The 25483-nt window shown below is 38.3% G+C and overlaps 1 protein-coding gene across 22 annotated transcripts in view; it reads right to left on the reverse strand.

The window, feature by feature from the left end:
• The window catches only part of LOC101962607 (uncharacterized), a 122432-nt gene extending 101197 nt beyond the window's left edge, over positions 1–21235 (reverse strand). For 5 of the 22 annotated variants that reach the window (XR_013429807.1, XR_013429806.1, XR_013429805.1 and 2 more), the window contains exons 1-2: positions 21048–21205; positions 7325–7451 (exon numbers count right to left, since the gene is read on the reverse strand). Coding sequence is in view for 2 of the 22 variants with exons in the window: in XM_078030421.1 (XP_077886547.1) it covers positions 5346–5839; positions 7325–7451; positions 21048–21050 (624 nt within the window). In the remaining 20 variants the exon portion in view is untranslated. Of the gene's footprint in view, positions 1–278; positions 358–5166; positions 5840–7324; positions 7452–21047 lie in introns of those variants that run through there. The other 17 variants (XR_013429817.1, XR_013429815.1, XM_078030422.1 and 14 more) reach the window with 10 other exon arrangements.
• Positions 21236–25483: the final 4248 nt, after the last annotated feature.

Genomic DNA, 25483 nt, shown 5'->3' on the forward strand with positions numbered 1-25483 from the left:
TAAATAAAATAAATATCCATCAACAACTAGAAAAAAAAAAAAAAGACTGCTGTGTACAAATTTTTAAAGACATACAAAGCCCCCAAAATGTAAATGGCATAAGTGAATTCTTTTCTGAGATGTTAAATGTTCATAATATCTATTGGCAATGAAGTTTTCATTATGAAGTCACTGCTAATTTGTTTTGTCCTTTGTAATATTGTTTCTGACCTTCACTCTCACTTATAGTTTCCCATTTTTTTCTTAGTTATAAGTAGTCAAAGTCCCAATTTCCATACCTTCCCTTCATCATTCTTTGAAACAAATATTTTATTCCCTGCTCTGATGGAGATTCATGAATATGATGAGAACTCCTGGCTGAAATAAACGAAAATAACAATTATTATACTTATTAAACTGGGATGAATAAATACATTTTGCAAACATAACATATAAAATTATATCCATGTCAGGACATCAGCAGGAAATCCAAGACCATCATTACTCCAGAAATAAATAGACTAAGAAAAATGTAGAGATAGAAATACTCTGTGAGTACTGTCCAAAACCATCTTAGAGAACATAGGGTCCAAGATGAGTACATTACTAAGAAGAGTGATATAGTAGGGGGGAAGGAAACTGTGTTACTTTTATCAACCAACCCTCCCCTCCTCTATAATACAGCATTGTGCAATTAGAAAAAAAAATCTATCAACTCCCTTCCCTCTCAGTATTATATGTGAAATATGAAGCACAAGCAAACATTTGTGGCTTTCTTGAGGACTATCTAAAAACTGGTTTCTCTCTTCCATGACAGAGATCTAGAGAAAAGAGATTTTGAATGACAATACCACAAAGATGTTCAAGAAGAGTAAAAGCCAACGGAATCTCAAGAAGAAATACAGAGAAAATTCTTAATATTGAAAAACACACACATGCTTCAAAAAGATTAACCATTAAAAAAAGCTTGAGAGGCAATTAAAAACCTGGCACAGCCTATGACCATATTACCTGGATGAAGCCAACACATGGTGATCAAGACACAGAGCTTGTATTTTACATTTTTAAATGTTTGTTATTTATAGACTTATTTTATTGACAAATTAAATTCTACGTATATATGAAGTATGCCATGTATTTAAAAGTATACATGCATGGTGAAATGATTAAACCTAGTGAATTAATGCATGCATCATTTCATATAATTATCAGTTTTGTGCTTAGAAATCATTACATTAATTCTATTAGCATTTATCAAGAGTACAATACACTATGCTTACCATGTAGTAAATACAACTATAACTATTGACCTGATGCACAATTAAAAAAAAAAATCACAGACTTTGACCAACACTGTGCCAATACTCCACAAATCCCAATACCTGGTGAACACAATTTTATTCTGCATTTCTAACTTCCAGATGCTTCTGCAGCAGACTTTCTGTGTCTGCCTTATTTAACTTAATGCAAATTCTGCATATTCATCTCAGGTCACCTCAAATGACACATTATCTCTTTTATGGTTAAATATTAATCATGTAGAAATATCAAAGTTTTTCTCATTCAATCACTGATGGGTACATAAGGTAAATCCATATTTGACTATTGTGAACAATGTTTCCACTGAACATGGCAGTAGAGTTATCTCCTCAACATGCAGATTTAATTTCCTGAGGATACATATTTAGTACTTGCATTTGGGGATACAGGGTCATTCAACTTTTAATCTTTTTATGTACAATGCTTCAGATTAAAGCCATGGGTGCTGCATCACTGAACTACAACACAGCCTATTAAAAATTGTTTATTTTGAGACATGGTGTCACTAAGTTGCTGTGATTTGCCTCAAACCTGAAATCCTCTTGCACAGCTTCCCAATTAGCTGGGATTACAAGCATGCAGCACTTTGCTTGTCTCATTTTCATTTACTTAAAACTTCCATACTATTTTTAAAAATGAGTATATAATCTACTGTTGGTTGGTTTTTAAATGAACAAACCAATTAAAAAGACTACAGCACACAAAGAAAAACATGGTTTTATAAAAGTAACAAAAAAATTAGGAATTAAACATTAGGAAAATGGGAGTTATTAGTAATTACTAAATGACCTTTGAAAGAGATTTAGTGAGCCAATCTAGAACACAGAGAATTGAATACAATTTAGACAAAATTTGTTAACAGAAACAAGCAGAAATTGTATACATAAAGAGTTCCTTTAAAAAACTAACTGAGAGAATCAGAGGTTGTACACAGCTGTGATTCCATCAACCTGAGAGTCCGGGCCAGGAGGCCATCCTTAGCAACATAATAAGGTCCTGTCAAAAATTTTACAAAATGAAAACAGCTGAAGATGTAATTGAGTTGTAAAGCACTGCTTAGTTCCATCCCTTATGCTAGTGAAAAAGTTTGAGATATTACAAATATCATAAACAAAACAAATCAAGATCCAAGAAGCTCAATTATCTTCAAGTGGGGGGGGATCTCAAGAATTATTTAATCAAAGTTTTAAAAATTTAGAAGAAATTTTGAGGGCACCAAGAGAAAAAAGATGTGTCTAACAATACTGAAATGAATGGAGAATATTGCCAAAGGACTAAAAGAATAAAATTACCAACCAAGATTACTATGTGCAGAAATACTAGATTTGAAAAATAAAGAATTTAAAGATATGTAAATACCCAAAAGTTTATCACCACTAGATCTATCCTCGAAAAAACTCTAAAGGGAATTCTTCATGCTGAAAAATAAATCTACACAACAACAAGTCATATGAAACTGTAAAGTTTTCTTGGCAAACAAAAAGTCCCATACAATGCTACTTTACTATAATGATGGTTTTTAAAAAATAATAATTTTGCAATAAAATTTCAAAGACAAAAGTATAAAAATCATCATAAACCTGTTAATGGGAATGTGATATAAAACTGCAGTAACATAATTTTGAAATGATATATAAATATACAGGACTTTTATATTGAATTGAAGTTAATTCGTCACCAATTTAAAATATAATGTAAACTTTAAAGTTTCAATGTAAATGACAAAATGAAACCCCATAGAATGTGTAAACAGAAGAAAGAGAGGAATGAAAACATGTCACCATGAAAAGCAATGAACCACAAATGAAACCATTAAGAAAAGTAGGGAAAACAATTACAAGAAATATAGAAAACTGCTTACAAACTAGGAGTAGTGATTTCTAAATACTGAGAAATTTACTTGATTACAAATGCATTATTACCAAACCTCAATCAAAACAAAAAGCCTGAGTAACAGAATTAAAACTACAAAAATACAATGGTATGTAATCTACAGGAGACTCTATACCTAGACACAAAAAAAGTGAAAGCAAAAGAATATAAAAATGTTACATACAAAAGTGACCAAAAGAAAGCTGGGTCACTAAGCTATGATATGCAAAACATAGTTTTAAACAAAAAGTTACATGAGATTAAAAAATAGATTTCAACTTAAAAAAATTAAAAAGAGGCAAAGTAGCATACTATATAAAGATAAAAGGTACTTTTCCTTTGGATACTGCAATAAGAATAGATATACTTTTAACTCATTTAAATAATACTTCCCAGATAGAAAAGGGTAAGAATGAAGGAAGTGAATAAAGAAATAGAAAGCGATACTATAATACTAGGAGACACAAATTCCCATTTGCTGTGAAGTCCAACAAAATGGTAATCACAAAAGACTGAAAAATACTTTAAACCAATTTGACTTATATACTCAAAGGTATTACTGGCAAATTATACTAGATAGACTAACTTACAGGGAATAAAATAAAGGTTAATTAGAGATGAAGATACTAAAACTATTTTGTAGACATCATAGAATAAAATTAGAAATCAAAAGTGGAAGGAAAGTTCAAAAATATGTGGCAATGGATTGAATATACTCAAAGCTATCTGGAGACTCCACGTAATATCTATCAAACTCCCAATGTTACTTTTTGCAGAAACAACAAGTGAACACGGCAGCTTTTTTCAGTTGTTAATATTGACATCAAGTTAGACAAATAGGCATATAGAGTTCTGAGTGGGTGTGGTATAATAAGCCTTCCCATATATGGCAAATAAAGACATTTGCACACCAATGTTTGTTACGATATTACTCAACAGGACCATGATATGGAGGCAAACCAAATGTCCCTTGAAATGAGTAGATGGAGCAATTCAGACTATAGAAACTATAGAATATTTTAAAGTCAAAAAAGTAAGAAATTTTCTAAAATCTGTAATAAGGATAAATTTAAGTACATTATGTTTACTGAAATAAGTCACTACCAAAAAGACATATACGGCAGAACTGTACTGATATAAAATATTTAATCTAACAAACAAAAAGAAAACCCCTTTCTGAACAGAAATGAGAATGGTGTTTGTGATGAAGACAGAAATGAGGCCTTATTTTTTTAGTATGATTTTACTGTATTATTGCTCCTAGAAAAATTTAAATACATGTTAAAAATTATATACAAAGCTTGCAATTGTGATTTTTATTACATCTCTATTGGACAGCACTGTTCTACAGATCATCCTGCTTTTAACAGTGTGTTATTGAAAACCTCATCCTTTTCGAAAGGAGGGAAAGTATTAATGAAGAGGAGGTGACAGCAGTAGATGATGTGCAAAAGGGGGAGGTTAACTAGGATATGCACTTGTCCATCTATTTGTCTTTTGTTTGTATGATTCACAAAAAATGAAAAAAAAAAAAAAAAAAAAAAAAAAAACACCTCCTTGGCAAAATGAGTTTTTTCAGCTCTCTTCATCCCAGGTAAGTAGTATTCTGTAGCTTGCCCATCTCCAGGAAAAACCTGTTCTCAGATTTACTTTAGCTAATATACTGGAAAGGATCTGATAAGACAATTCACACCACATGGCAAATAACTGGTAACTTTATGTTTACCCTCTCAGAGGGAATTTCCATTTTAACAGGAAACAATCCCTGAACCCAAAGGATGGTGGGGTTTCAGTCATTAGTGAAAGGTGAGTGAGAAGTAGAATCTGGTTTTATATAAAGTGTGTTTATATGTATGGCTACACTCTGGATGTGGTTGAGAGTAGGGTCTTCGGATAGAAAGGTGTTGTGGCTGACTAACAAGCTGAGGAAAGAAGGTAGCAAATCCCCAGCTGGATCAGAAATGGGAAGGGCTCTCAGATACCAACCAGATTCAGTGCTGGCCCTCAAGGGTTTATTAAGCAATAGAATAACACAGTTGATGTCACCAGAGGGTAGGTATAAAGATGGTCTCCATGGAATCTACTATGGAGTAGCAGAAAGACTCTCAGAGTAGGATTCAGGAGACTTGTTATTGCAGTCCACTGACTCACTGGCTTAACTCTGGGCAAGTCCTTTACCCCTTGGGTCTCATTTTCTTTCTCTGCTGCAAGTCAGAGAAGGGGATAGGCTCGCTGGCCAGCACTTGGTGGGGCTGGCTGGTAAGAGACAGCAGTGGTGGCAGCTTCTTCCAATGGGTCAGGCTCAGCACAGCCAAGCATGTGCTGTACTGCCTTGCCAGGTCCATGTACTCATGCTGCTCCATGCCCTGGGAGTCTGCAGCAGACACATCGATGATGTTGCTAGCTGTTTTTGCGAGGATGGAAGAGAGCATCTCATCTGTGCGAGCAGAAGGCAGGCTGTGGTAGTTGGGCTCAACTCCATTGAGGGATTTGGTGGGGGGGGCTACTAGGGTCCAATAGCAGCTTCCACTCCTCTCGGTCCTGGTCCGAATCCTTGTTTTCACTGCTGTAGCAGCACCCCATGGCCGGGGTCGGGCCGGGCGCTCAAGCCACACGGAAGAGGGACCAAGGCCTTGTTTAGATGGGAACTTTTTGAGATGTAAACTTTCTAGAGATATATTACATAATACTTTAAATTACCATTACTGAACAGTAAACTTGAAATGTTGGAGAAAGCAAGTTTTGTTTTGTGGTTTTGATCAAAATTAAAATTTTAAACAATACATAAGATAAACAAAATTGCAAAATTTTGAAAGCTATGGTCTTTATCCTATAAATAAGAACAAACTCGTCAATATAAATTATGGGAGTGCATGTAATCCCAGCTACTAGCAATTCTGAGTCCGAGAGATTATAAATTCAAAGCCATCCTCAACAACTTACTGAGAACATCTCTCCAAATATAAATAAAAAGGGGCTGGGATGTAGCTCATTACTAGCACACTTTTGAATTCAGTCTCCATTATATTTATGTATAGGAAATTTCTATTACTATGCACATAGAAAGGATAAAAAACAAGTCCAGATAAAATATTAAAGTCATTTTTTAAAAAAACAGGTGTAATATTTATACAATTAAGTAAAAGCACATTTAATTTTATTGGCAACAGAAACAATGTTCATGCATATTTCAACTTACATGGAATTTTTGAAGTAATGGAATTTTGCCATCTAATCACAAATAAAACAGTATTAACAGATGTGAAAAATTCTACTCTACAATGTGAAACTACTCTATAAAATGAAAGAAAAAAAGAGAAAATTCAACCAACAAAATTGTAAATAACAACAGAAGTATTATTTTTACAAACCCTTTTGTATAACTACATTTATATCTGTGACTGCAGACCCAAAAAATTGCAGTCACTGTGAGAATCCTGACATTCATTACATGGCAGAAGATTTCACAGAAAATCCATTTTAAGTATTCAGAAAGAGCTCTGATAAGGGAATTTTAATGAATAAATACATAAACAATATCAGAGAGACTGCTTTGTGACATTAACATATTACAATGGTTTGACCTGGAGGTCTCTGGAAATGTGCACAGCTTTCTTAGAGATCCACAAATAAGGAAGACCTGTAAGATCATGCAGACCCTCACAAGCAAAGGGAAGTGCTTTGGTGATTAACTGGAATGAACTGGGACCTCACTGGAAGAAAACAGGAGACTAAAACTGAAACTGAAAGCATAGGGAAGTACGCGTTGTTCTATGACAACAACAGAAAGAAACCTAAGCTTCTGAAAAATCTTTTCTGCTGGGATAACTTCTCAATCAACATTTTGAAGTCTGGCTTCCTCCTTGACTTTTGGGCCTTTCAACTGTGGCCTCTACTCTAAGTACAATTTATCTAGAGCAAAGGATATATATCACAACAAGAAAGGGAGAGATTAAAGATTAAAAGAAATGTAATTAATATTCTATCTATACCCAAACATGCCCTATCTTTTTTCTTGAAAGCACAAATCTGAAATTCATTCTTGCAGAGAAGTTCCCCAAAAAGAGGAAGGAAATTAAATATTGATAATTAATTAGGAATTAATTAGGAATTAATTAATTAATTAGGAATTGTGAAGGGAAGTCATCCTCACCCAGGAAGACCAAGTTTCTGTAGTTCTCTAACATCACATCTCTATATAAATTTCGCTGAGCAGGATCCAGGCATTCCCACTCCTCTTCAGAGAAATTAATGGCCACATCTCTGAATGCCAACAATTCCTGGAATGAAAAATCAGTATAAAAATAGCACATTGACCACAGTTTTTAATTAACCAAAGTTGAAATGAGAATAGAAATGGCTCTCATGTAGGTGAGGAACTTCTAGTATTTAATAAGATAATTTTAAACACAGTGATACTCTCTATGATCTAATTCTGAGGAAAAAGTGACATAAGTACAAAAAGTGCATATACCTTACTTTTGTGAAATAAAATATAAAATTATGGCATCAACACAAGAATATACATTTTAATTGTTATTTTAGTTATCATAAGATAAATTGTACATATGCCTCATATAGGTGAGTTATGGTGATTTAGAAGGGTAATTCTAAAATTGTAATTGTACAACCACAAATCAGCAATTTACTAAAATGTACACTCTTGATTCAGTAGTTCTGAGATGAAACCTGGTTGTCTAAATGTACAGCAAGCTCTCTAGTGATTCCAATAACAGTGGTATAAGAGAAATTTTTGAATTGCAAGGAGCTAGACCACTAAATGAAACATTCATTGATGAGTCTACATTCAAATATTTTATGGGATTTATGCATGTTATTAAAATAGCAAATAGCAACAATCCTTTTTGATAATTTCAAATGTGTACATATCACTCTAAGAGGTTTTTCATATCTTAATTCATAAAAATGAAAATAATATGATAGCAGTAAGAGTATTCATCTTTTATGATATTTTATAAAGCATCCAGTAAATGGTAATGCTTGACTTTTGCCCAAGTTTATTTGAGCTGGAATTTAGAAGGAACATTCAAGTCAAAAGAAAGTATGAATGTTACAAAGAATTTTCAGAGCAGGAAAGTTATTATGAATAAGAACAGTAATGAAAACATGTTAAGAAGACAACAAAATCAAATTGATTAAGTGATATTTATATTTTATATACACAGACATAAAAATGTCAACTTTTATGCATTAAAATAAATTTTCATGTAAATAAAAAGAAATATATTCCATTTTTTAAAAAATATTTGTTTCCTTTAGTTGTACATAATGCTTTTATTTTTATTTATTTATTTTTATGTGGTGCTGAGAATCGAATCCAGGGCCTTGCACATTCCAGGCGAGCGCTCTACCACTGAGCCACAACCCCATCCCTATATTCAATTTTTTTAACTTACAAATCAATTTGGGATAGTGATTTTTTGAAAAACACACTATTGAACCAATCACAGTGGCACATGTCTGTAATCCCTGAGGCTCAGAAGGCTGAAAGAAGCACATTCAAAGCTAGGCTCCACAATTTAGTGAGGCCCTAAACAACATAGTGAGACTCTCTCAAAATTTTAAAAAGGGGGCTGTGGATATTGGTCTGTTTTCAAGTACCCCTGAGTTCCATCCCTGTATCAAAACAAAAAAGACTAAATAACTCTATGGGTCAAAGTGACCCTGAGAAGAATGATCAATGTTATTATAAACAAGATTTTGTTTAAGGAGGTGATAACCTTCCCCAGAAGAAAAAAAAAATACCCCCTAAAAAGGGAAAAATTGATAGGGATTTAAAGCCTCCACCGTACAAGTTTGATTTTGGCAAATACCTTGCAATACCCCAATCCTGCCTGTTTAACAAAGGAAAAACACACTGGTGACTACTAATTTGGGCAAGACCTGAGAGCTACAAATTACACTGTTGCAGATATTCATCCCACAGTACCTAATCCATACACCTTACTAATGGTGATGTCAGGTAACTGCCTGGTTCACAGTGCTAGAATTAAAAGGTGAGTTCTTTTTGCAACCCTCTTAAAAAGAATTCCTAATCACTGCTTTTGAGTGACAGGACTTCAATACAAAAGTAACTATTCAGGATTGCCAGACTTTCTTACATAAGGAATTCAAAATCTTTTGTGTTTTGTTTAATGGATGGCTACCAAAAGAGTTAGCTGTGAGGGTTACAGCTGGATAAAGAAATCCTTTCATGATATAAGGATGATCTGCTTGTAGCCAACTACGAACTCTGATTTTCAAATACTATTGCTGCAGGAAACCACCACCCCTCATGTGGATATGAGGTGTCCACTAAAATGACTTATTTTGTAAATAAATCACCTACCTGGGACTCCTGATTAGCCAATGACCTAAATCTTGATGTCAAGATTAAAATCAAGCTAGCTTGAGCCTTAAAGAACTAGAGACAGATACATGGGTTCCCAGAAATGTGTTACGATCTAGATATTAGGTGTCCCCCAAAAGCTCACATGTGAGACTACGAAAGGTTTAGATATAAAGTGATTGGGTTATGACAGTCTTACCTATTCAGGGCATTAATCCCTGATAGGGGCTGCATGGTAAATGCAGGCAGGTAGGGTATAGCTGGAGAAGGTAACTCCCTGGGGTTTATATTTTGTCCCTGTCGAGCAAAGCTTTCTGTGCTTCCTGGCACCATATTCCCAACTGCTTTTCCCACCACAGTCTTCTGCCATGATATTCTGACTCATCCAGGCCTTGAGGAATGTAGTTGGCTACCTATGACTGAAACAGTAAACCCCGCTGAATAAACTTTTCCTCCTCTAAAATTGTTCTTGTTATTCGGAATTTGGGTCTCAGCACTGAAAAAATTGACTAAAACACTCAGCATGCTGCCATATTTGGGTCCCTAGTTTTGGACTAACAGGTAAACTCCTGCATGAAGCCTTAAAAGGAACAAATAAAACGTTTCACTTATATATCAGAATGCCAAGCTGTCTTTGAGAAGTTAAAACAAAGGTTCATGACAGCCCCTCCCTAGGCCTGTCTGACTCTATGTGAATGAGAAACAAAACACAGACCATGAAGTTCTCTTACACACACTGAAGGCATATTGCAACCAGTAGCCTATGTGTGACAACGTCTTGACCACACAGTGAAAGGAGGGTACTCTGCCTTTGGGGTATGATTGACACTGGTGATTTACCACAAGAGGTTGAGAAACACACTCTAGAACTATCCATCACTGGGTTTGTTGCTCATCAAGTCCTGTCCTACTTAAACAGAAGGATTGGTGTCAGCTGACTCCTAGGATGATAGGGAGATCACAGATCATCCTATCTGACAATCTAAATGTCAACCTCAACAGAAACCATGCCACCTTAAATCAAAAAAAACCTGTTACCAGTAGATGACATGACTACTCTGAGAACTTGGAGATCTACGGCAAGTGGGATTTGCTTGATTAGCCTATCACTGAGAAACCTGTAAATATTTGCTTGTACTTGTAGACACCTTCTCTGTGAGAGTCAGGCTTATTCTACCAGAAAAGACTTCAGAAATAACTAGTGTCCTCTTAAAGGAGCTGATCTCAAGATACTGGATCCTCTTAATGCAAAGTAACATGGACTGTATTTCATTGCAGAAGTGACCCCATGAATGTGCAAAACACTGAATGGCTAATGGAAGTGATATGTATTTTAAAAAATGCAGTCTTTAAAAATATATATATAATATATATTATATATTATATATAATATTTATAATACATATATTTAATTGATTAAATTGAGTCCACAATATATATATATATATATATATATATAGTATATTAAAGACCCTTCCTTGTACCATGGTGGGACAGAGAAAAACTTGGCAAGAGCTAAATAAAAAAAAAAAAAAAAAAAAGGTTAATACAATGTGAACAAAAATCAGTCAAACATTAACTGTTCTACAAGAGTCTGCTTCTTCCAGGTCACTACCAGGGCTGGAATTTCCTCTCCATCCTTGTAGAAAAAATCCAAAAGAAAAAGTTACAACAGGGAAAACACTTCCATTCTAGGGACTCCTTCATCACCCAGTTTAAGCCTAAAAGAGCTTAGAAATGTAGACACCCATTTGTCCATAAAAATCGACAGTGGGGGACATATAACAGGAGTTGTCCACTCCATGATTTGAACATAACCCTTGTTCTGCTACTGTGTCTTATTTTAAAACTGACATCTTTTTTCCTTTCTTTCCCATCTCCCTAAACACAGGAAGAGCAAGATTCACCCTCCTGCCCTTGGCTAATTATTTCTCCTTCAGCTTCTGCACAATGGAAATGAACAAATCAAGACTTCAAGGATGAAGGAAAAGGGGTGGGGAATAGGGAAAGGAAAGAGAGTGAAATGAATCAAAGTAATTTCTTATGTGCTTATATGAATACACCATAGTGAATCCTGCCATCATGTACATTCATAATGGAGTCCTAACTTAAATAGGACGGATTCCATGCTTGTACAATTATATCAAAATGAGCTTTACTGTCATATGTAAATAATTTTTTTTTAAAGTTAAAAATTAAAAGTTCAGAGCTGACAGCACAGTATCTAGGAAATGGCTGTTCCTCGAGGATACAAATAAAATACAATTCCTGTACACCTACAGTAACTCTTAGAATCACTTAATGAAAGACCCATTGTTCCCCAGGACAATTAGAATCACTGCCTCTAGAAACAAAGGGATCCCCTGTTTGTTTTGCTAGCAAAGCAATAAAACTTCTTTTTCCATTTTCTCAAAACCTTGTCCTCATTATTGGATCAGCTTTGGGGGCAAGGACAGAAGGCAAGTCATTTTGTGCCTAACCTTTGTGATGCTTACTTTTCCAGTAATTCAATTCATCTTTAAAATAAAGTTGCTTGTTACCCAAATCTGATATTGGAACATTTGACAGTATAGAAATAGCCCCACAACACCAAAAATTATACCCCCCAAAAATCATCAAGTTCCCCATTCCATCATAGTTAGAAACACATCTACATTTGGATCCCCGGTCTCCTGGTGCTCTGTGCGTCTCTCAGTGTAAAAGACCCCTTCCATGCTTGGTGGCAACAGAATGTGACAGCAGCAGGGGAGCCTCCCAGAGAGAACTGGGCCTTCAACAATATCATTTTTATAGGTTCAAAGTTTGGCCTTAGTTTATTTCTTTTGGGGGTAAAATCGACCTGTATCTTGCCTCTTAGAAAACATTTTCATATCTTTAAAATAGTACTGACAAAATACATAGTTTATGAAAAATGAGGATGAAATTAGTGAACATCTATTTTTTAAACTGACAAACCCAGAGAAGGGCACTGCTGACTGGAACACAAACATGACTGACTCAAGGGTCAAGTCAGGTTATCTGACCAAATGGAAAATTCTCCCATAAACATCCAGCTCATGTAAGGACTGGATGACCTTCCTCACAATGTGGCATTGTCCTGTGCCCTTGTATCTGCATGAAGTGAGTTTTGCCTTGGAAACATCCATAAGAATTCACTGGATAATCTTCTGAGTTCTCTAGAATAGTTTAATCTCCTTTCACAACTCTGAGGACCTAGAGAAAAGGATCACCTTTGACTTTCTCTTCAATACTAGACTAAAAATGTGTCTGCAAGGATTAGAAACTAGAGTTGGGGGAAGATAATCCTAATGTCCAATCCATGATCTACATTGATGAAACCTCTGCCCAAACATTCCTATGCTCCCCAGATTACTCAGTTGCTAGTACAAGAGGCTCCATTCCAGAAACTCAAGCTGCTCTGTAGGAGGAGGTGAATGAACAGGGGCTGATATCCTCTAGGAACACTGAGACACGGCAGCTACTGGAACCTGTGTCAGTCTCCTGCAGGTCTTAATGGAGAACCAGGAAAAGATACAGCAGTGACCGAGGACATATCATCCTATCATGTTTCCTAAGGGGAGACTCAAAAAGACATTCCAATAGGGCATCTGTGCCTCAGAAAGATAAATGGAGAAGAGATACAAAGATATTTTACATCTGAGTGTCAGGTGATGAAATAGTCCCTGAATTCCTGTTATGTGGATAATCATAAACAAAACAAAAAAATTTAAATGCCACGAATAACAGTGAAAATGAATTAAAATACTTTGCCATTTGAAATGTAGCATGGGTACACATTTAATTATGTAGTGAACTGGAAGGAGGAATACAGCACTTAGAAAGACCATGCTTTCCACAGACTTGGAAAACAGTACAAAATAGGCGACCTCTGGGTAGGAATGAGTGACAAGGATTGCTACAGACCACAGATGCTCCCAATAGAAATCTTCTACATAAGTCAGGATTCTCCCATGATGACCATCCCTGTGTTCATGACCCATTCTGAGTCAGTGTAAGGTATAGGCAAGGAGCCGCACAAAAAGGGCTCCAGATTTCTCCAAGATATCCAATCAGGCACAGGGTGAAGCAATCATGTGGGCCTGAAAGAACAGATATCAAGCTGTACCTGTGCTGGAATGGAATTCACAGATTTAATATCTAACCTCAGGCCCAGGTCCCCCCAGTCAGTCTGGCTGAGCCCATGTTACACCACACCTAACCCTGGAGACTTACCATTTCCTGACTCCTGCTGTGTCCAGGCAACCTCTCTACAAATGCTCCAGCACAAGAAAAGTCAAGAGTGACAGGGCCTGTGACACCCAGACATCAGGGAATCTGAAGATGGATTCAGAGCTTTGCTTGAGCCAGAGACAGAAATCTTTCAGATTAGGAAGTCTTATCTGCCTTTTATCCTTTTACCCCTCTTATCCACCTGTGCCTCTGACTGGATAATTCTCATCCCATCATCCCTAACTGGACAAAGCTCCAGGCTCAGATACCTCTGGCCCTGAGTGACAGGTGAAAAAATTCAAAGTCTGGTAACAGAACACAAGATTGACAGGTTCCTAGCTACAACCCTTTTCAGAGAGAGCTTCCTACCTTGAGGAATAGCTGACCTTGCAAAGAAGACATTTGAATTTCACCTGGAATGTACAGTTGTATCAATTTATCAATATCAATAATGTGCATTCACGAATGTAAATAATACTGTGAGAATTACTTTAAATTTTCAGGTTTTATAACTTTCATGTTCTGGTTGTGCATGAGTGTGTGTGTGCGCACACACGTGTGCATGTTTGAATACAGGGGCACTTTGTCACTAAGCTTTATCCCCAGTCCTTATTAAGATTTATTTTGAGACAGAGTCTAAGTTGCCGAGACTGACCTCAAAATTGTGATCCTTCTGCCTCAGGAACCAAAGTGACTGGGATTATAGGTAAAAACCACCACTACCAGCACATCTTCTTATAATTTGAAAAGGCAGCTTGATCTTTGCAAGACAGACAACCCACTACAGCATCTTTATCCATAAAAATTAAATATAAGCCACATGTGTAACTTTGAAATTTTAGTTGTCACATAATAAATGAAAAGGAACAAGTGAAGTTAATTATAATAATTTATTTATCACAGTGTATCTGAAACCTTTCCAAGAATTGTTAATTATACATATTTTTGACACTAAACCTTTACAACTCCCTCTGTTTTAAGTTTCTAGCACTTCTCGATACAGACCACCCACATTCTAGGTGTGTGACATCAAGGGGTGGCAAGTTGCAAATGCTCCAGACTTCAGGGAAGTAAATGACCTGAAACCCCTTTTCCATCAGAGGTGAGGAAACATGACTTTCCTCCCAAGAACTACCCTTTGGCCCAAGTGGAGAAGAGATGGTGCCCTGAGAGAATTAAGTCCTCAAAGGTAAAACACTGCTCCCCAACTGCTGTTTGGCAGAGGCACATTCCCCTTTTCAGATATCAGTGAATAATGCATGATGTGGTCTTTGAAGGAATGAATCCCATGTGGAGTTCAGATCTGTCTTCACCCTGAACACCAGAGTTTAGAGGGGAAGGGAGCAGACTAAAGACACACTTATTTTACATTTTAGCTTTAGCTCTATTCTTATGGTTGTCTATTTCATCTTTAGTATGCAGTACTGTGTGAATTTAGGCACTGTTAAAATCTTCATGTCTACATGCATTTCTATGTCACTCAAAATGATCTAACAAGATAGTAAATATTAACTCAGAGGAACAGGAAGGTACCTATCACATGTCTTCTGCTTGTCAGTTTACTTGAAATCAGCATGTCATTATTCCTGGCATCCTGCTTGCAGTGGGTGTGTGTACTGGATAGATATCAAGCATAACAGCCACCTCCAAGTTTAATAGCTTATGATTAAAATTGTTAGATCATGATTAAGAAAGCCCATTTAGACTGGGTTTATCTAGGCTACTCTTCTAGTCTCAGCTGGGCTCCATCAGGAATATGTTCTATTCTTTGACTTTGTATCTCTGCTTTTGGGAGAGAGTTGGCTGTCCCCTGGGACACTTTTTTCCTCCTTTGCTGGCATCTTATCCTTCATAAGTCTTCATGGAGCAGGTAGGGTTTGAAAAGGAAAAGCAGAGGCTTTCAAGATATTTTGGCCTAGGCCTAAAACTGGTACATTGTCCTATTCACTGCATTCTACTGGCAAAGTTAGACGCAAAGCTTGGAAAGGAAATTCTGAATGTAAATGGGAACAATTGTTTAAAAAAAAAAAAAAAACAATGCCAAGGGCATAGAAACTGACTGCATGAAGAAATGGAGCTGTTTTTTGCTATCTTTCATTCTGCTTTTTCTTTCAGATGAAGTTTATATATGACTTTTCCAAATTAAGAAAACTTTCCATTCACCATATATGCTAACAGGCTTGTCTGAGGTAAAACTCAGAATTACTAGTGCCTAACTCCAAAACTCAAATACCTTTTGCTCAACCACCCTAATCATGCAGATTCTCTAGCACATTAAGGAAGTGAAGAGAAACTTCTCCAATAAATGCAGGAGTTCTTTCCCCTGAGTACTTATTATTAGAAACAAAAGTTTTGGAAAACCTGGAATAATATGAATAAGTAGCTTAGAGCTATGTTTGAGAAATAAAATCTCAATGATATTTTTATTTCTTTAAATGAGTTAAATTTGAAAATGTATTTGCTGCACTCCATAAATTTGCAATGTTTTCCTTCCTTTTTGGTATTTGTAGGCCATTTATCATTCTTTAACCTAGACTCAATGAAACAACCTGGCAATAGGGAAGCAAGTGCCCAAGACAGATCTGCTGAGGAGACATTTCCTCCACCTACAATTTAACCCAACACCTGAGTAGTGTGGAAGTCATCCTTTGATTTTAATAGGGTAAAGTATCCTTGTAACCAAGCCTTTAATGCACCATCCTTCGGGAAAGACTATTTAAACATAGCACCTGCATTACCTAATTTCTATTCTTTGCACAAAGTCATTTTTGAGAGCCATGTTTTTTCTCATTGAAGTCAGTTCATATTTACTGAGATTACACTATGTACAGGACACTGGGGTTGGTATTTATGGGAAAAGGATTTTACTGAGAATCGATTCCATTTTAGTCCAAAGAAAGGTCAAGATGGCTATAGTGGCACATGCTGTAATCCCAGAAACTCAGGAGACTGCAAATCAGACATTAGTGTCAGCAATTTGGAGAAAACCTCTTTCACAATTCTTTTGTGGTCGAAACTAGGGCAAGGATTTTTCTTTTGACAAAACAGCATAGAGCCACTTTCAAAGCAAATACCTCCAGTATGGGAGGCTCCAGAACCCCTCTATATCCATTAAAGACCCCCCATTTTTGCACATTTGGATCCCTCTCACTATCCCACTCTTTCATTATCATGCAAAATTGCCCTGTGGACCCAGATCTCCTAGATCTCTCGGTCTCCCTAGTGGGTTCCCCCAAGATTGCCTTCAAAAATTGAAGACTTCCATCTCCATTTCCCCTTTACAATCCACCATTTTTCTAGTACATTCCAGCTTAGACTTGTCCCCACACCCCTTAAGCCTCCTGATCATCCCTTACTAGCTGAGATCAACCCCACAATCTGGGACACCTCTCAACCCAACATCACTGAACAACATTGCCCCATGCAAATACAATTTAAAGACAGCACTCACTATGTTGTCTTTCCCCAATTCTCTCTAACTTACTCAATCCTCAAGGGTTTAAAGCCCATTTTCTCCCATTTATTACAGGCTCATGTTCTCATACCAACCCACTCCCCCCACAACTCTCCCATCCTCAGGGACAGTAGGAACATACCTCAACAGTGTAAAAGCTATCTATGCCAAGCCCAATGCCAACATCATTCTAAATGGAGAAAAATTGAAAGCATTCCCTCTAAAAACTAGAACAAGAGAGGGATGTCCTTTTTCACCACTTCTATTCAATACAGTCCTTGAAACTCTAACTAGAGCAATCAGACAGATGAAAGAAATTAAAGGAATACTCATAAGAACTCAAACTATCACTATTTTGCTGATGACATGATTCTATATTTAGAAGATCCAAAAATTCCACCAGAAAACTTCTAGAACTCAGCAAAGTAGCCAGATATAAAATCAATACCCATAAAACAAATGCATTTCCCTACATAAGTGATGAATCTACACTGCAAGAAAAATTAGAAAAACCACCCCATTCACAATATCCTCAAAAAAATAAAATAAAATACTTGGGAATCAGTCTAACAAAAGAGGTGAAAGACCTCTACAATGAAAACTACAGAACACTAAAATAAATCAAAGAAGAACTCAGACAAGATGGAAAAATCTTTCATGCCTTTGGTAAGCAGAATTAAAATAGTCAAAATGGCCATACTACCACTACCTTCAACAGATTAATGAATAAAGAAAATGTGGTACATATACACAATGGAATATTACTCAGCCTTAAAGAAGAATGAAATTATGGCATATGCAGGTAAACTGATGGAACTAGAAAATACCATACTAAGTGAAATAAGCCAATCCTAAAAAACCAAAAGCCCAATGGTTTCTCTGATAAGCGGATGGTGATCTATAGTAGGGTAGAGGAATAGGGCATAATGCAGAAACTGTGGTTTGTGTAGAGGGGAGTGAGGGGAAGGGTAGAGTTGTGGGGATGGGAAGGTTAGTAAACAGGACAGACATTATTACCCTAAATACTTGTATGATTACACTACTGGAGTGACTCTGGACCACGTACAGCCAGAGGAATGAGAAGTTGTGCTCCATTGATGTAGTATATGTTAAAATACATTCTACTATAAAATAAATTAATTATTTAAAATTCCAGGAAAAAAAAAACCTTCAAGGAAGAGAAGAATTTTACTTTATTCTATTCTATTCTATTTAGTAAAAGGAAAAGGAAGATTTATTGCTTTGCTAGCAAAGGAGAAACACAGGGGACGACTCTTCCAGAGGCTGTGGCTCTCCCATCAGCAAGAACATTGGGCTTTTTAAAAATGTGATTCAAAGGCTACATTCCACATGTTTTCTGTTGGAGTTTGGATAACTTCATTCCTATGATGGGTGTGTACTCAAGAACAGCTAAATCTGCCTAAAATGGGGAATAAAGGTAATCTTGTTTGTTTCCCCTGACATTAGGGAAGGGGAGAGATCAGGGAGGAACATGGAGAGAGAAAGGGGAAAAACATGTCCATTTTAAAAATAATTTGCAAAGGCAGAGCAGTAAGGGCTATATTCACAGCCTAAAGTGGACCACTGTTGCATTTCCCCACTGTCAATTTCTCATTCCATTTCTGTGGAAAAATGGGTGATGACATCTCCAAACTGGAAGCAGATATTTTAGGGAATGTGTCATTCACCAATTTATTTACCAGATGACTTTGAGAAAATATATTCATTTTTCTGAAGTCATAGGGAAGAGAGGTTTTCCCTATTTATTTTTCCTCTTAGAATTTCCCTAGAATTCCATTTGAAATAGCCTCCAAAAATAGAACAGACAAGAAACCTACAATACACACTCAGAAGAAGAAAAACAGGCAAAGGCAAATAACCTTTTTTTTGGGGGGGGGGGGGGCTTATAAGGGCACTCAACCACTGAACCATATACCCAGTCCTATTGTTTATTTTATTTATAGAGAGGGTCTCAGTGAGTTGCTTAGCACCTTGCTTTTTGCTGAGGCTGGCTTTGAACTCATGATCCTCCTGTTTCAGCCTCCTGAACTGCTGGAATTACAGGTATGCACCACCATGCCCAGCTTCAAATAAACATTTTTAATGATTAAAAGCAAAATAATTTTCTCCCTGGAATCCAACTCTATCCTGCCTCATTGGATGGATTTTCTTATCTTTGAAGTCAGAAAACACCAAAGAAATGCAAGGTAAAGACTTAAACTGCCAATTCATATATGAGCTATCTCTGTTCAATAAAACAATCAACATCTTCGGACATTAGAGAAATATAAAATAAAACCCCACAGTAGACAAAACTAAATAGTATAGACGAAGATGTGAAGCACATGAATTCCCATAAACTGAAGAAGTTTAAGTTGTTATTATTTATTTGTGGAAACTGTTTTGCTATTGAAGATACCTGATACTCCACCAGCACAGAGACTTAGGGAAATCACATATGCCCACAACAACATGAAGGAACACAGCTGTATTCATCCAAACATGGGAAACCCAGGTGGATGGTTCAGGAGAATGTACATTTTGGAAGAGATAAACAAGGAACTGTGGGGAAAATGGTTACTAGGGGCCAGCCACACTCTTGCTCATATCATATCCAGTTTTAAAATAGTACAAAGCACCACATTTAAGTTTTAAACAGGTGTCACCTGCATGTGGTACCTTCACATATATACATGTTGAAAAATAAAATATGTAGAAATGATGAAAAAATAAACAAAAGCACATAAAAGAACCAATTACCCATCCCATATGTAGATATGATAAAAATCATTACAAAGTTGACCATTTTCTCCAAAATTAATCTACAATATTTTCCCATCAAAGTTCCTATATCATAGTGAATTTCACTTTATGTGTATTTATAAAGCAGAAATTTAAAAATCTACAAATAAATAGAAGGATAACCAGGAGAGGGCGAATGCGGAAGGCAGGAGCAGAGGGAAAAGGTAATTACTAGGGACTGAAATGGAGCAAATTATATTCCATGCCTGTTGGATTATGTCAAAATAAACCCCAGTAGTACGTATAACTGTAATGCACTGATTTAAAAAAAAAAATCAGCATGTTTTACTTTTAATAAAAGAAAGCGAAGCACAAAGTTCTAAAACACATCCACAGTTAAATATGTGTTGTTAGCCAAGAAACTTTTTAATTACAAGGGCAAAACAAGTAGCTAACATTACCTGACACCCGTATATTAGACATTATGTGAAAAAAAAAAAGCAAGGAATCACAATATAAACAAGTCCATATAGGAACCCAAATGTATGTAAGAATTACATTCTTCATGACACTAGAAAGATCTCTATAAATGGAACCATAACAAGGCCAACCTCAGCTACTTAGCTAGTCCCTGTCTCATAATAAAAAAAGGTAAAGTACCAGGACGTAGCTCGGTGGTAAAGCACCCCTGCGATCAGCCTCCAGGACCAAAAAGAACCAGGAGAGGAAGCTGCTAGCCCAGGGGAAAGCTAGGTCCCTAGACCGCAGCTCTCCGGCAGGGAAACCCCACGTGCAGGGCAACCCGGACGCCGTCCGATCACCGCGCCGTCAGGGAAGAGGCCGGCGCCCGCACTCACGCCAGAACCGACCTGCGGCCGGAGCCTGGACGCCCTGCGGCTCGGGGCCGGCTGCCCGGGGTCCCTGCCCCGCTGGCCAGTGGGACTCATGGACACTGTCCCAGAGCGAGGCGCAGGCCCGCAGACCCCGGCGGCTGCCGGCGTCCGGGCGGCTAGCTCCGCTCCCGCCGCAGCGACCCCGCGGCACCCAGGGTCTCCCTCCCCAGACCCCCTCCGCAGGCTCCAGACGCCCCCGCACACTCACCATTTCCCGGCACTCGCAAGCCAGGCCGGCTCCCAGGGACGGTCAGCACCTGCAGGCAGAGCGGCCCGGGTCTCCCGAGCGCCCACGGGAGCCCCGAGCCTGAGGGCAGGAATGGCGGAGTCCGGGAAAAGCGCCTCAGCTGGATTGCGGAGCCCGCCCTCCTCGCCGGCCGTGAGCAGGATTGGACAGCGCTCACTACTCTACGCGCTCCTTATTGGACACGGCTACAGACCGCGCCCCCTGAGTGTGAGCCCAGTGAGCCTGCCTTCTGAGTGACAGAAGAGGACAACCAATCCAGGCATGCATGAGGCCAGAATGACAGGCTGCAGCTTTCTTTTTCTTTTTCTTTTTCTTTTTCTTTTTCTTTTTCTTTTTCTTTTTCTTTTTCTTTCTTTTTCTTTTTCTTTTTCTTTTTCCTTTTCTTTTTCTTTCTTTTTATTTTTCTTTTTCTTTTTCTTTTTCCTTTGAGATCTGGAAAGGACACCCCAGAGCTCCAGGCTGCAGTGATTTTTAAGGGAAATTTTCCTCCCAGAAGCAGGGACAAGCCCAACCATAACATATGCACTTGCATATGAGGTCATCTCAACTTGTGGATTGTATATGTTGCTATATTATTCATAAATGAAAAGAATATAATGACAGTTACTGTAAAATGTCATTTAACTTTTCTGCTCTCTGCTCTTGTGAGGAGACAGATTGAACTTTGAACTGGGAAGTAAACCGCTAAAGCAACAATATCCCCTGAAAACCATACGCAAAGCACAGGTTTTTTTCCTAGTATTTACATTTAAAAAGAAAAGAAACAGTTGAAATTGATTTTAATAACATAACCCAATATATCCAGAATATTACCTTTAGGTGACTAAAGAAATACTAGTAGTGAAGTTTATGTTATTTGGAACAACACCCTCAAATCTCTCTCCAGCGTATCTCAGTTCACAGCAGCCACGTTCCTGATTTGAGAGCCATGGGTGCCCTCCATTAGGGAGGTAAGGGGCCTGCTCTAACCCTCTATATGCTAGCATTGAGGGATACAATTGCTTACTAGTATTTCTTCTCAGGTCTAAAGAGCAGGAGACACAATGCCCTGAGTGAGAGCAGGGACCTCCAACCAGGAAGTGTCCACTTGATGCTGGTCACAGGTTCTTTCCGATTGCAGAAATCAGACAGCAAACAAAGGAAAATGGGGTCCCAGGAGGTGAAAGACACATACCCTGCAATCTGTCCCCAGCCTTGACTCCATAGTTTAAATACTGTAAATGCAAACTTCTAGTTTGGCAATTTGGCCTTAGACCTAATGGCCAGGCTGTGATATCTGTTTCCTCCTGTGGTCCACACTGATAAGCAGCTAGGCTGGTAATCCTGATGAGCTACATTTCATTCCAAAGCCAAAAATCCTCCACCAGACCACAAGGTTTATGCAATATTTCTTGTTCTCTTCAGACTTGAAAAGTGACAATTATTCAAATAACTGAATTTTTGAGAGATATATGTGTGTGTATGTGTGTATTAAAGACACACATATAATAGTACTATATATTACATATTGTAACACAAACAGAACCTTCTCATATGTCTGAGTCATCTTGGGGCTCCCATTCCAGGATCCAGGGAATCCTGGTTTGGTTTATATCAAAGGTAAACATTAGCTAGAATTAATCTCAGCCCACGTTTACACAACAAAATATAGGTTGATATTGAAAATGTTGTCCATTTAATCAGGGTTTATCAATTATAAAACAGGCTGATCTAGAGGGCTGTGTAAGACCACCAAGTCCTGTGTTTTTAAAACACAGAAAGCCTAGAGAAGACATCCCAGGAGGTCTCTTTGACTTAAGAGATACAATTCTTTGTCCGTCTTTTATGTTATGGAAAGTCTTCAGAAACAAAGCTTTGTCAGCCCAGGTTCCTCCTAGAGGCAAATGCTTGGAGACCACAGGGTGCAAAAAAGCACATTACGGGGCCCAGAATCTGAGGACAACTCTGGGGAGAAAAAGTCCAAATGACTGAGAATGAACTGAAAGTGACTCAAGTTTGTCAGTTTGGGAAATTGGAAAAGAATGGAGCAGTGTGATTTTATATGCCACATAAACAGGAGATTAGCCAAATCAAAAAAAAATTTAAATGCCAACGGCCAGGGCTGGGGATGTGGCTCAAGCGGTATCGCGCTTGCCTGGCATGCGTTCGGCCCGGGTTCGATCCTCAACACCACATACCAACAAAGATGTTGTGTCCGCCGAGAACTAGAAAATAAATGTTAAAAAAAAAAATGCCAACAGCCAGGGAATCCTGGCTGCAGAGAAGCAGCTACAGTCAGAGATTTCTGGTAGCAATGTAACTTCTGCAGCTCTTTGTGATGTAATCTGACTGTGGCTATTAAATTGTTCTCTGTGCATATTTCTTCACTCAGTATTGCCTTTCCTGGGAGCCTGTCTTCAGCAGGAGATTGTTTTAGGTCATCAGCTGAATTGTGTCCTCTCCCCAAATCTCCTATGTGGATGTTCTAAGTACCAGTGCCTCAGACTGTGACTCTATTTGAATATATGGCTCATGAAGACATGATCAGTGTTAATCCAGTTAGTTGGGGTGAGGTCTAATCCAATTAACATTTTTCCCTTATAGGAAATGGCAATAAGGATGAAGAGAAGCTCAGGGAAATATCATGCAAACATAGAAGAAGATGGCAATCTCCATGTCAAACAGTGGGCCTCAAAGGAAATCCTTCCAGCCAGCACCCTGATATGTAGTCTTGGGAATTAGGAAAAATAAACTTCTGTCCTAAAACCCCATCTGGGCATTGTCTTTTGATACCACATGGTACTGAGGCAGACCACTAGGACACACATACTCTGTCCCTGCGGCGTGTCTGAATGAAGATGCAGTTGAATCACGTCACATTCCACCAGCACTGAAAGGCTGCACTGCTGCAAGAAATGACATTTCTCACTGGAACATTATGAAGGCAGGTGAGGACACAGCTGCTGGCCTGATGGGGCTTTAGAGATTTGTTTTGTGGTGTGGCACAGTCCTGAAAAACTCAGAGAGTACTTTTACCTCAATTGTTTGTGCAACCCTCACTCCTCTTTGTCCCAACACTTTCCTGGCAAAGGTGTGAGTTTTTAAGTCTTGTAAAGGAGTGTAAGTACAGTGGAGGTGACTGGCATATGGGCTACCTGGGGCAGGTAGCTAAAACGAAAACAGTAGCCACAGGAAAGGAACATTCAGGGCCCAGTAAACATTGAAAATGTTTTCTCTGTTATTTCTCCAAGTGTGCAATCTGGAGATTCACACCTATTCAGTTGCCAGAGGGAGGAATGCAGTCTAGATTTCTTGGGCAATGGGAATGTAGGTCACTCAAGTGGTCAAGTCCTCAGACAGAGACTGGAGGAGTCCCCATACTTGGCCATTTGTCCTGGCCTATCCTAGAAATCTCCCGTTCCTGCCATGGAGACCCTTCCCCAGTAGGCTCATCTAACCTCAGACCAGAGATACCATTGTTCATGGTGTGGTGGACTTCCTCTTTCCCCAAGGAGACAGAATTAACAAGGAGCTGCATGGAACTCGCAAAGAGATTGTCTTACATGTAGGCCAAAAATTAACGCCGACCATCCTGGCTGACTCCACAGGGGATACTTTCATTGAAAATCTTTATACCCAGATCAGGTAAATGTGAATATGTACATAGGCCTCCATCCAGTGGTGATGCTAGATCAGAATAAGGTCTCTGGATAAACATTTGAGTAGCAAAACTAGGATTTAATACTTAATATTCACCCTACCAGGCATGTCCAGTGGTGCAAACATGAACATTCTGCCAGTTTCAACATGAGATATCCTGTCGTTATAGGTCCCCTGAAGTCTCTTCCACTAGAGCGTGGGGGGGAAGGCTAAAGGACTTCCCAGGGGTGATCACAGGACTGGCCTGGATTGGTCCTCTCTGGGCTGCTCTTTTGCCTGTGGGTGCCTCCTGATAAGCGGCCACAAGGGTATTGGGTCAGGGCTGAGTCAACATGTGAAAATGCTCCCACTCTAAACTTTTTGGGGCCTAGAACCTTCGAAGGTTTGAACCCATCAAGAAAACATCTTGCTCTGTTGTGCATCTCCCTTCACGTGAGCTGAATAGGGGACTGTCTCCAGAATGTATGTGCCTGGTCACCAGAGTTCTACGTTCTGTTGGGTCCTATCGCTGAGAAATTGAGGTCGCTTCCTCCAAGTGCAATGAGCTGGACCTCTTCCTGTACTAAGACCTCCCTAAAGTGTCCTTTGGGATGCTGACTTGTCATCTGCTTCTCCATGCAAAATGGTACAAACAGAAATGGCCTTTCTGCCCCTTGGGAAGCTGTCAATGTGTCACTGCCCACCTCGGTGGAGGCTCACAGCAGGCCTGGCAGGTGCCCTGGGGAAGACTCAGACCTCGATGGCAACATGAGAACCGG

This window comes from Ictidomys tridecemlineatus, chromosome 13 (assembly GCF_052094955.1).
Source record: "Ictidomys tridecemlineatus isolate mIctTri1 chromosome 13, mIctTri1.hap1, whole genome shotgun sequence".
Taxonomy (NCBI): domain Eukaryota; kingdom Metazoa; phylum Chordata; class Mammalia; order Rodentia; family Sciuridae; genus Ictidomys; species Ictidomys tridecemlineatus.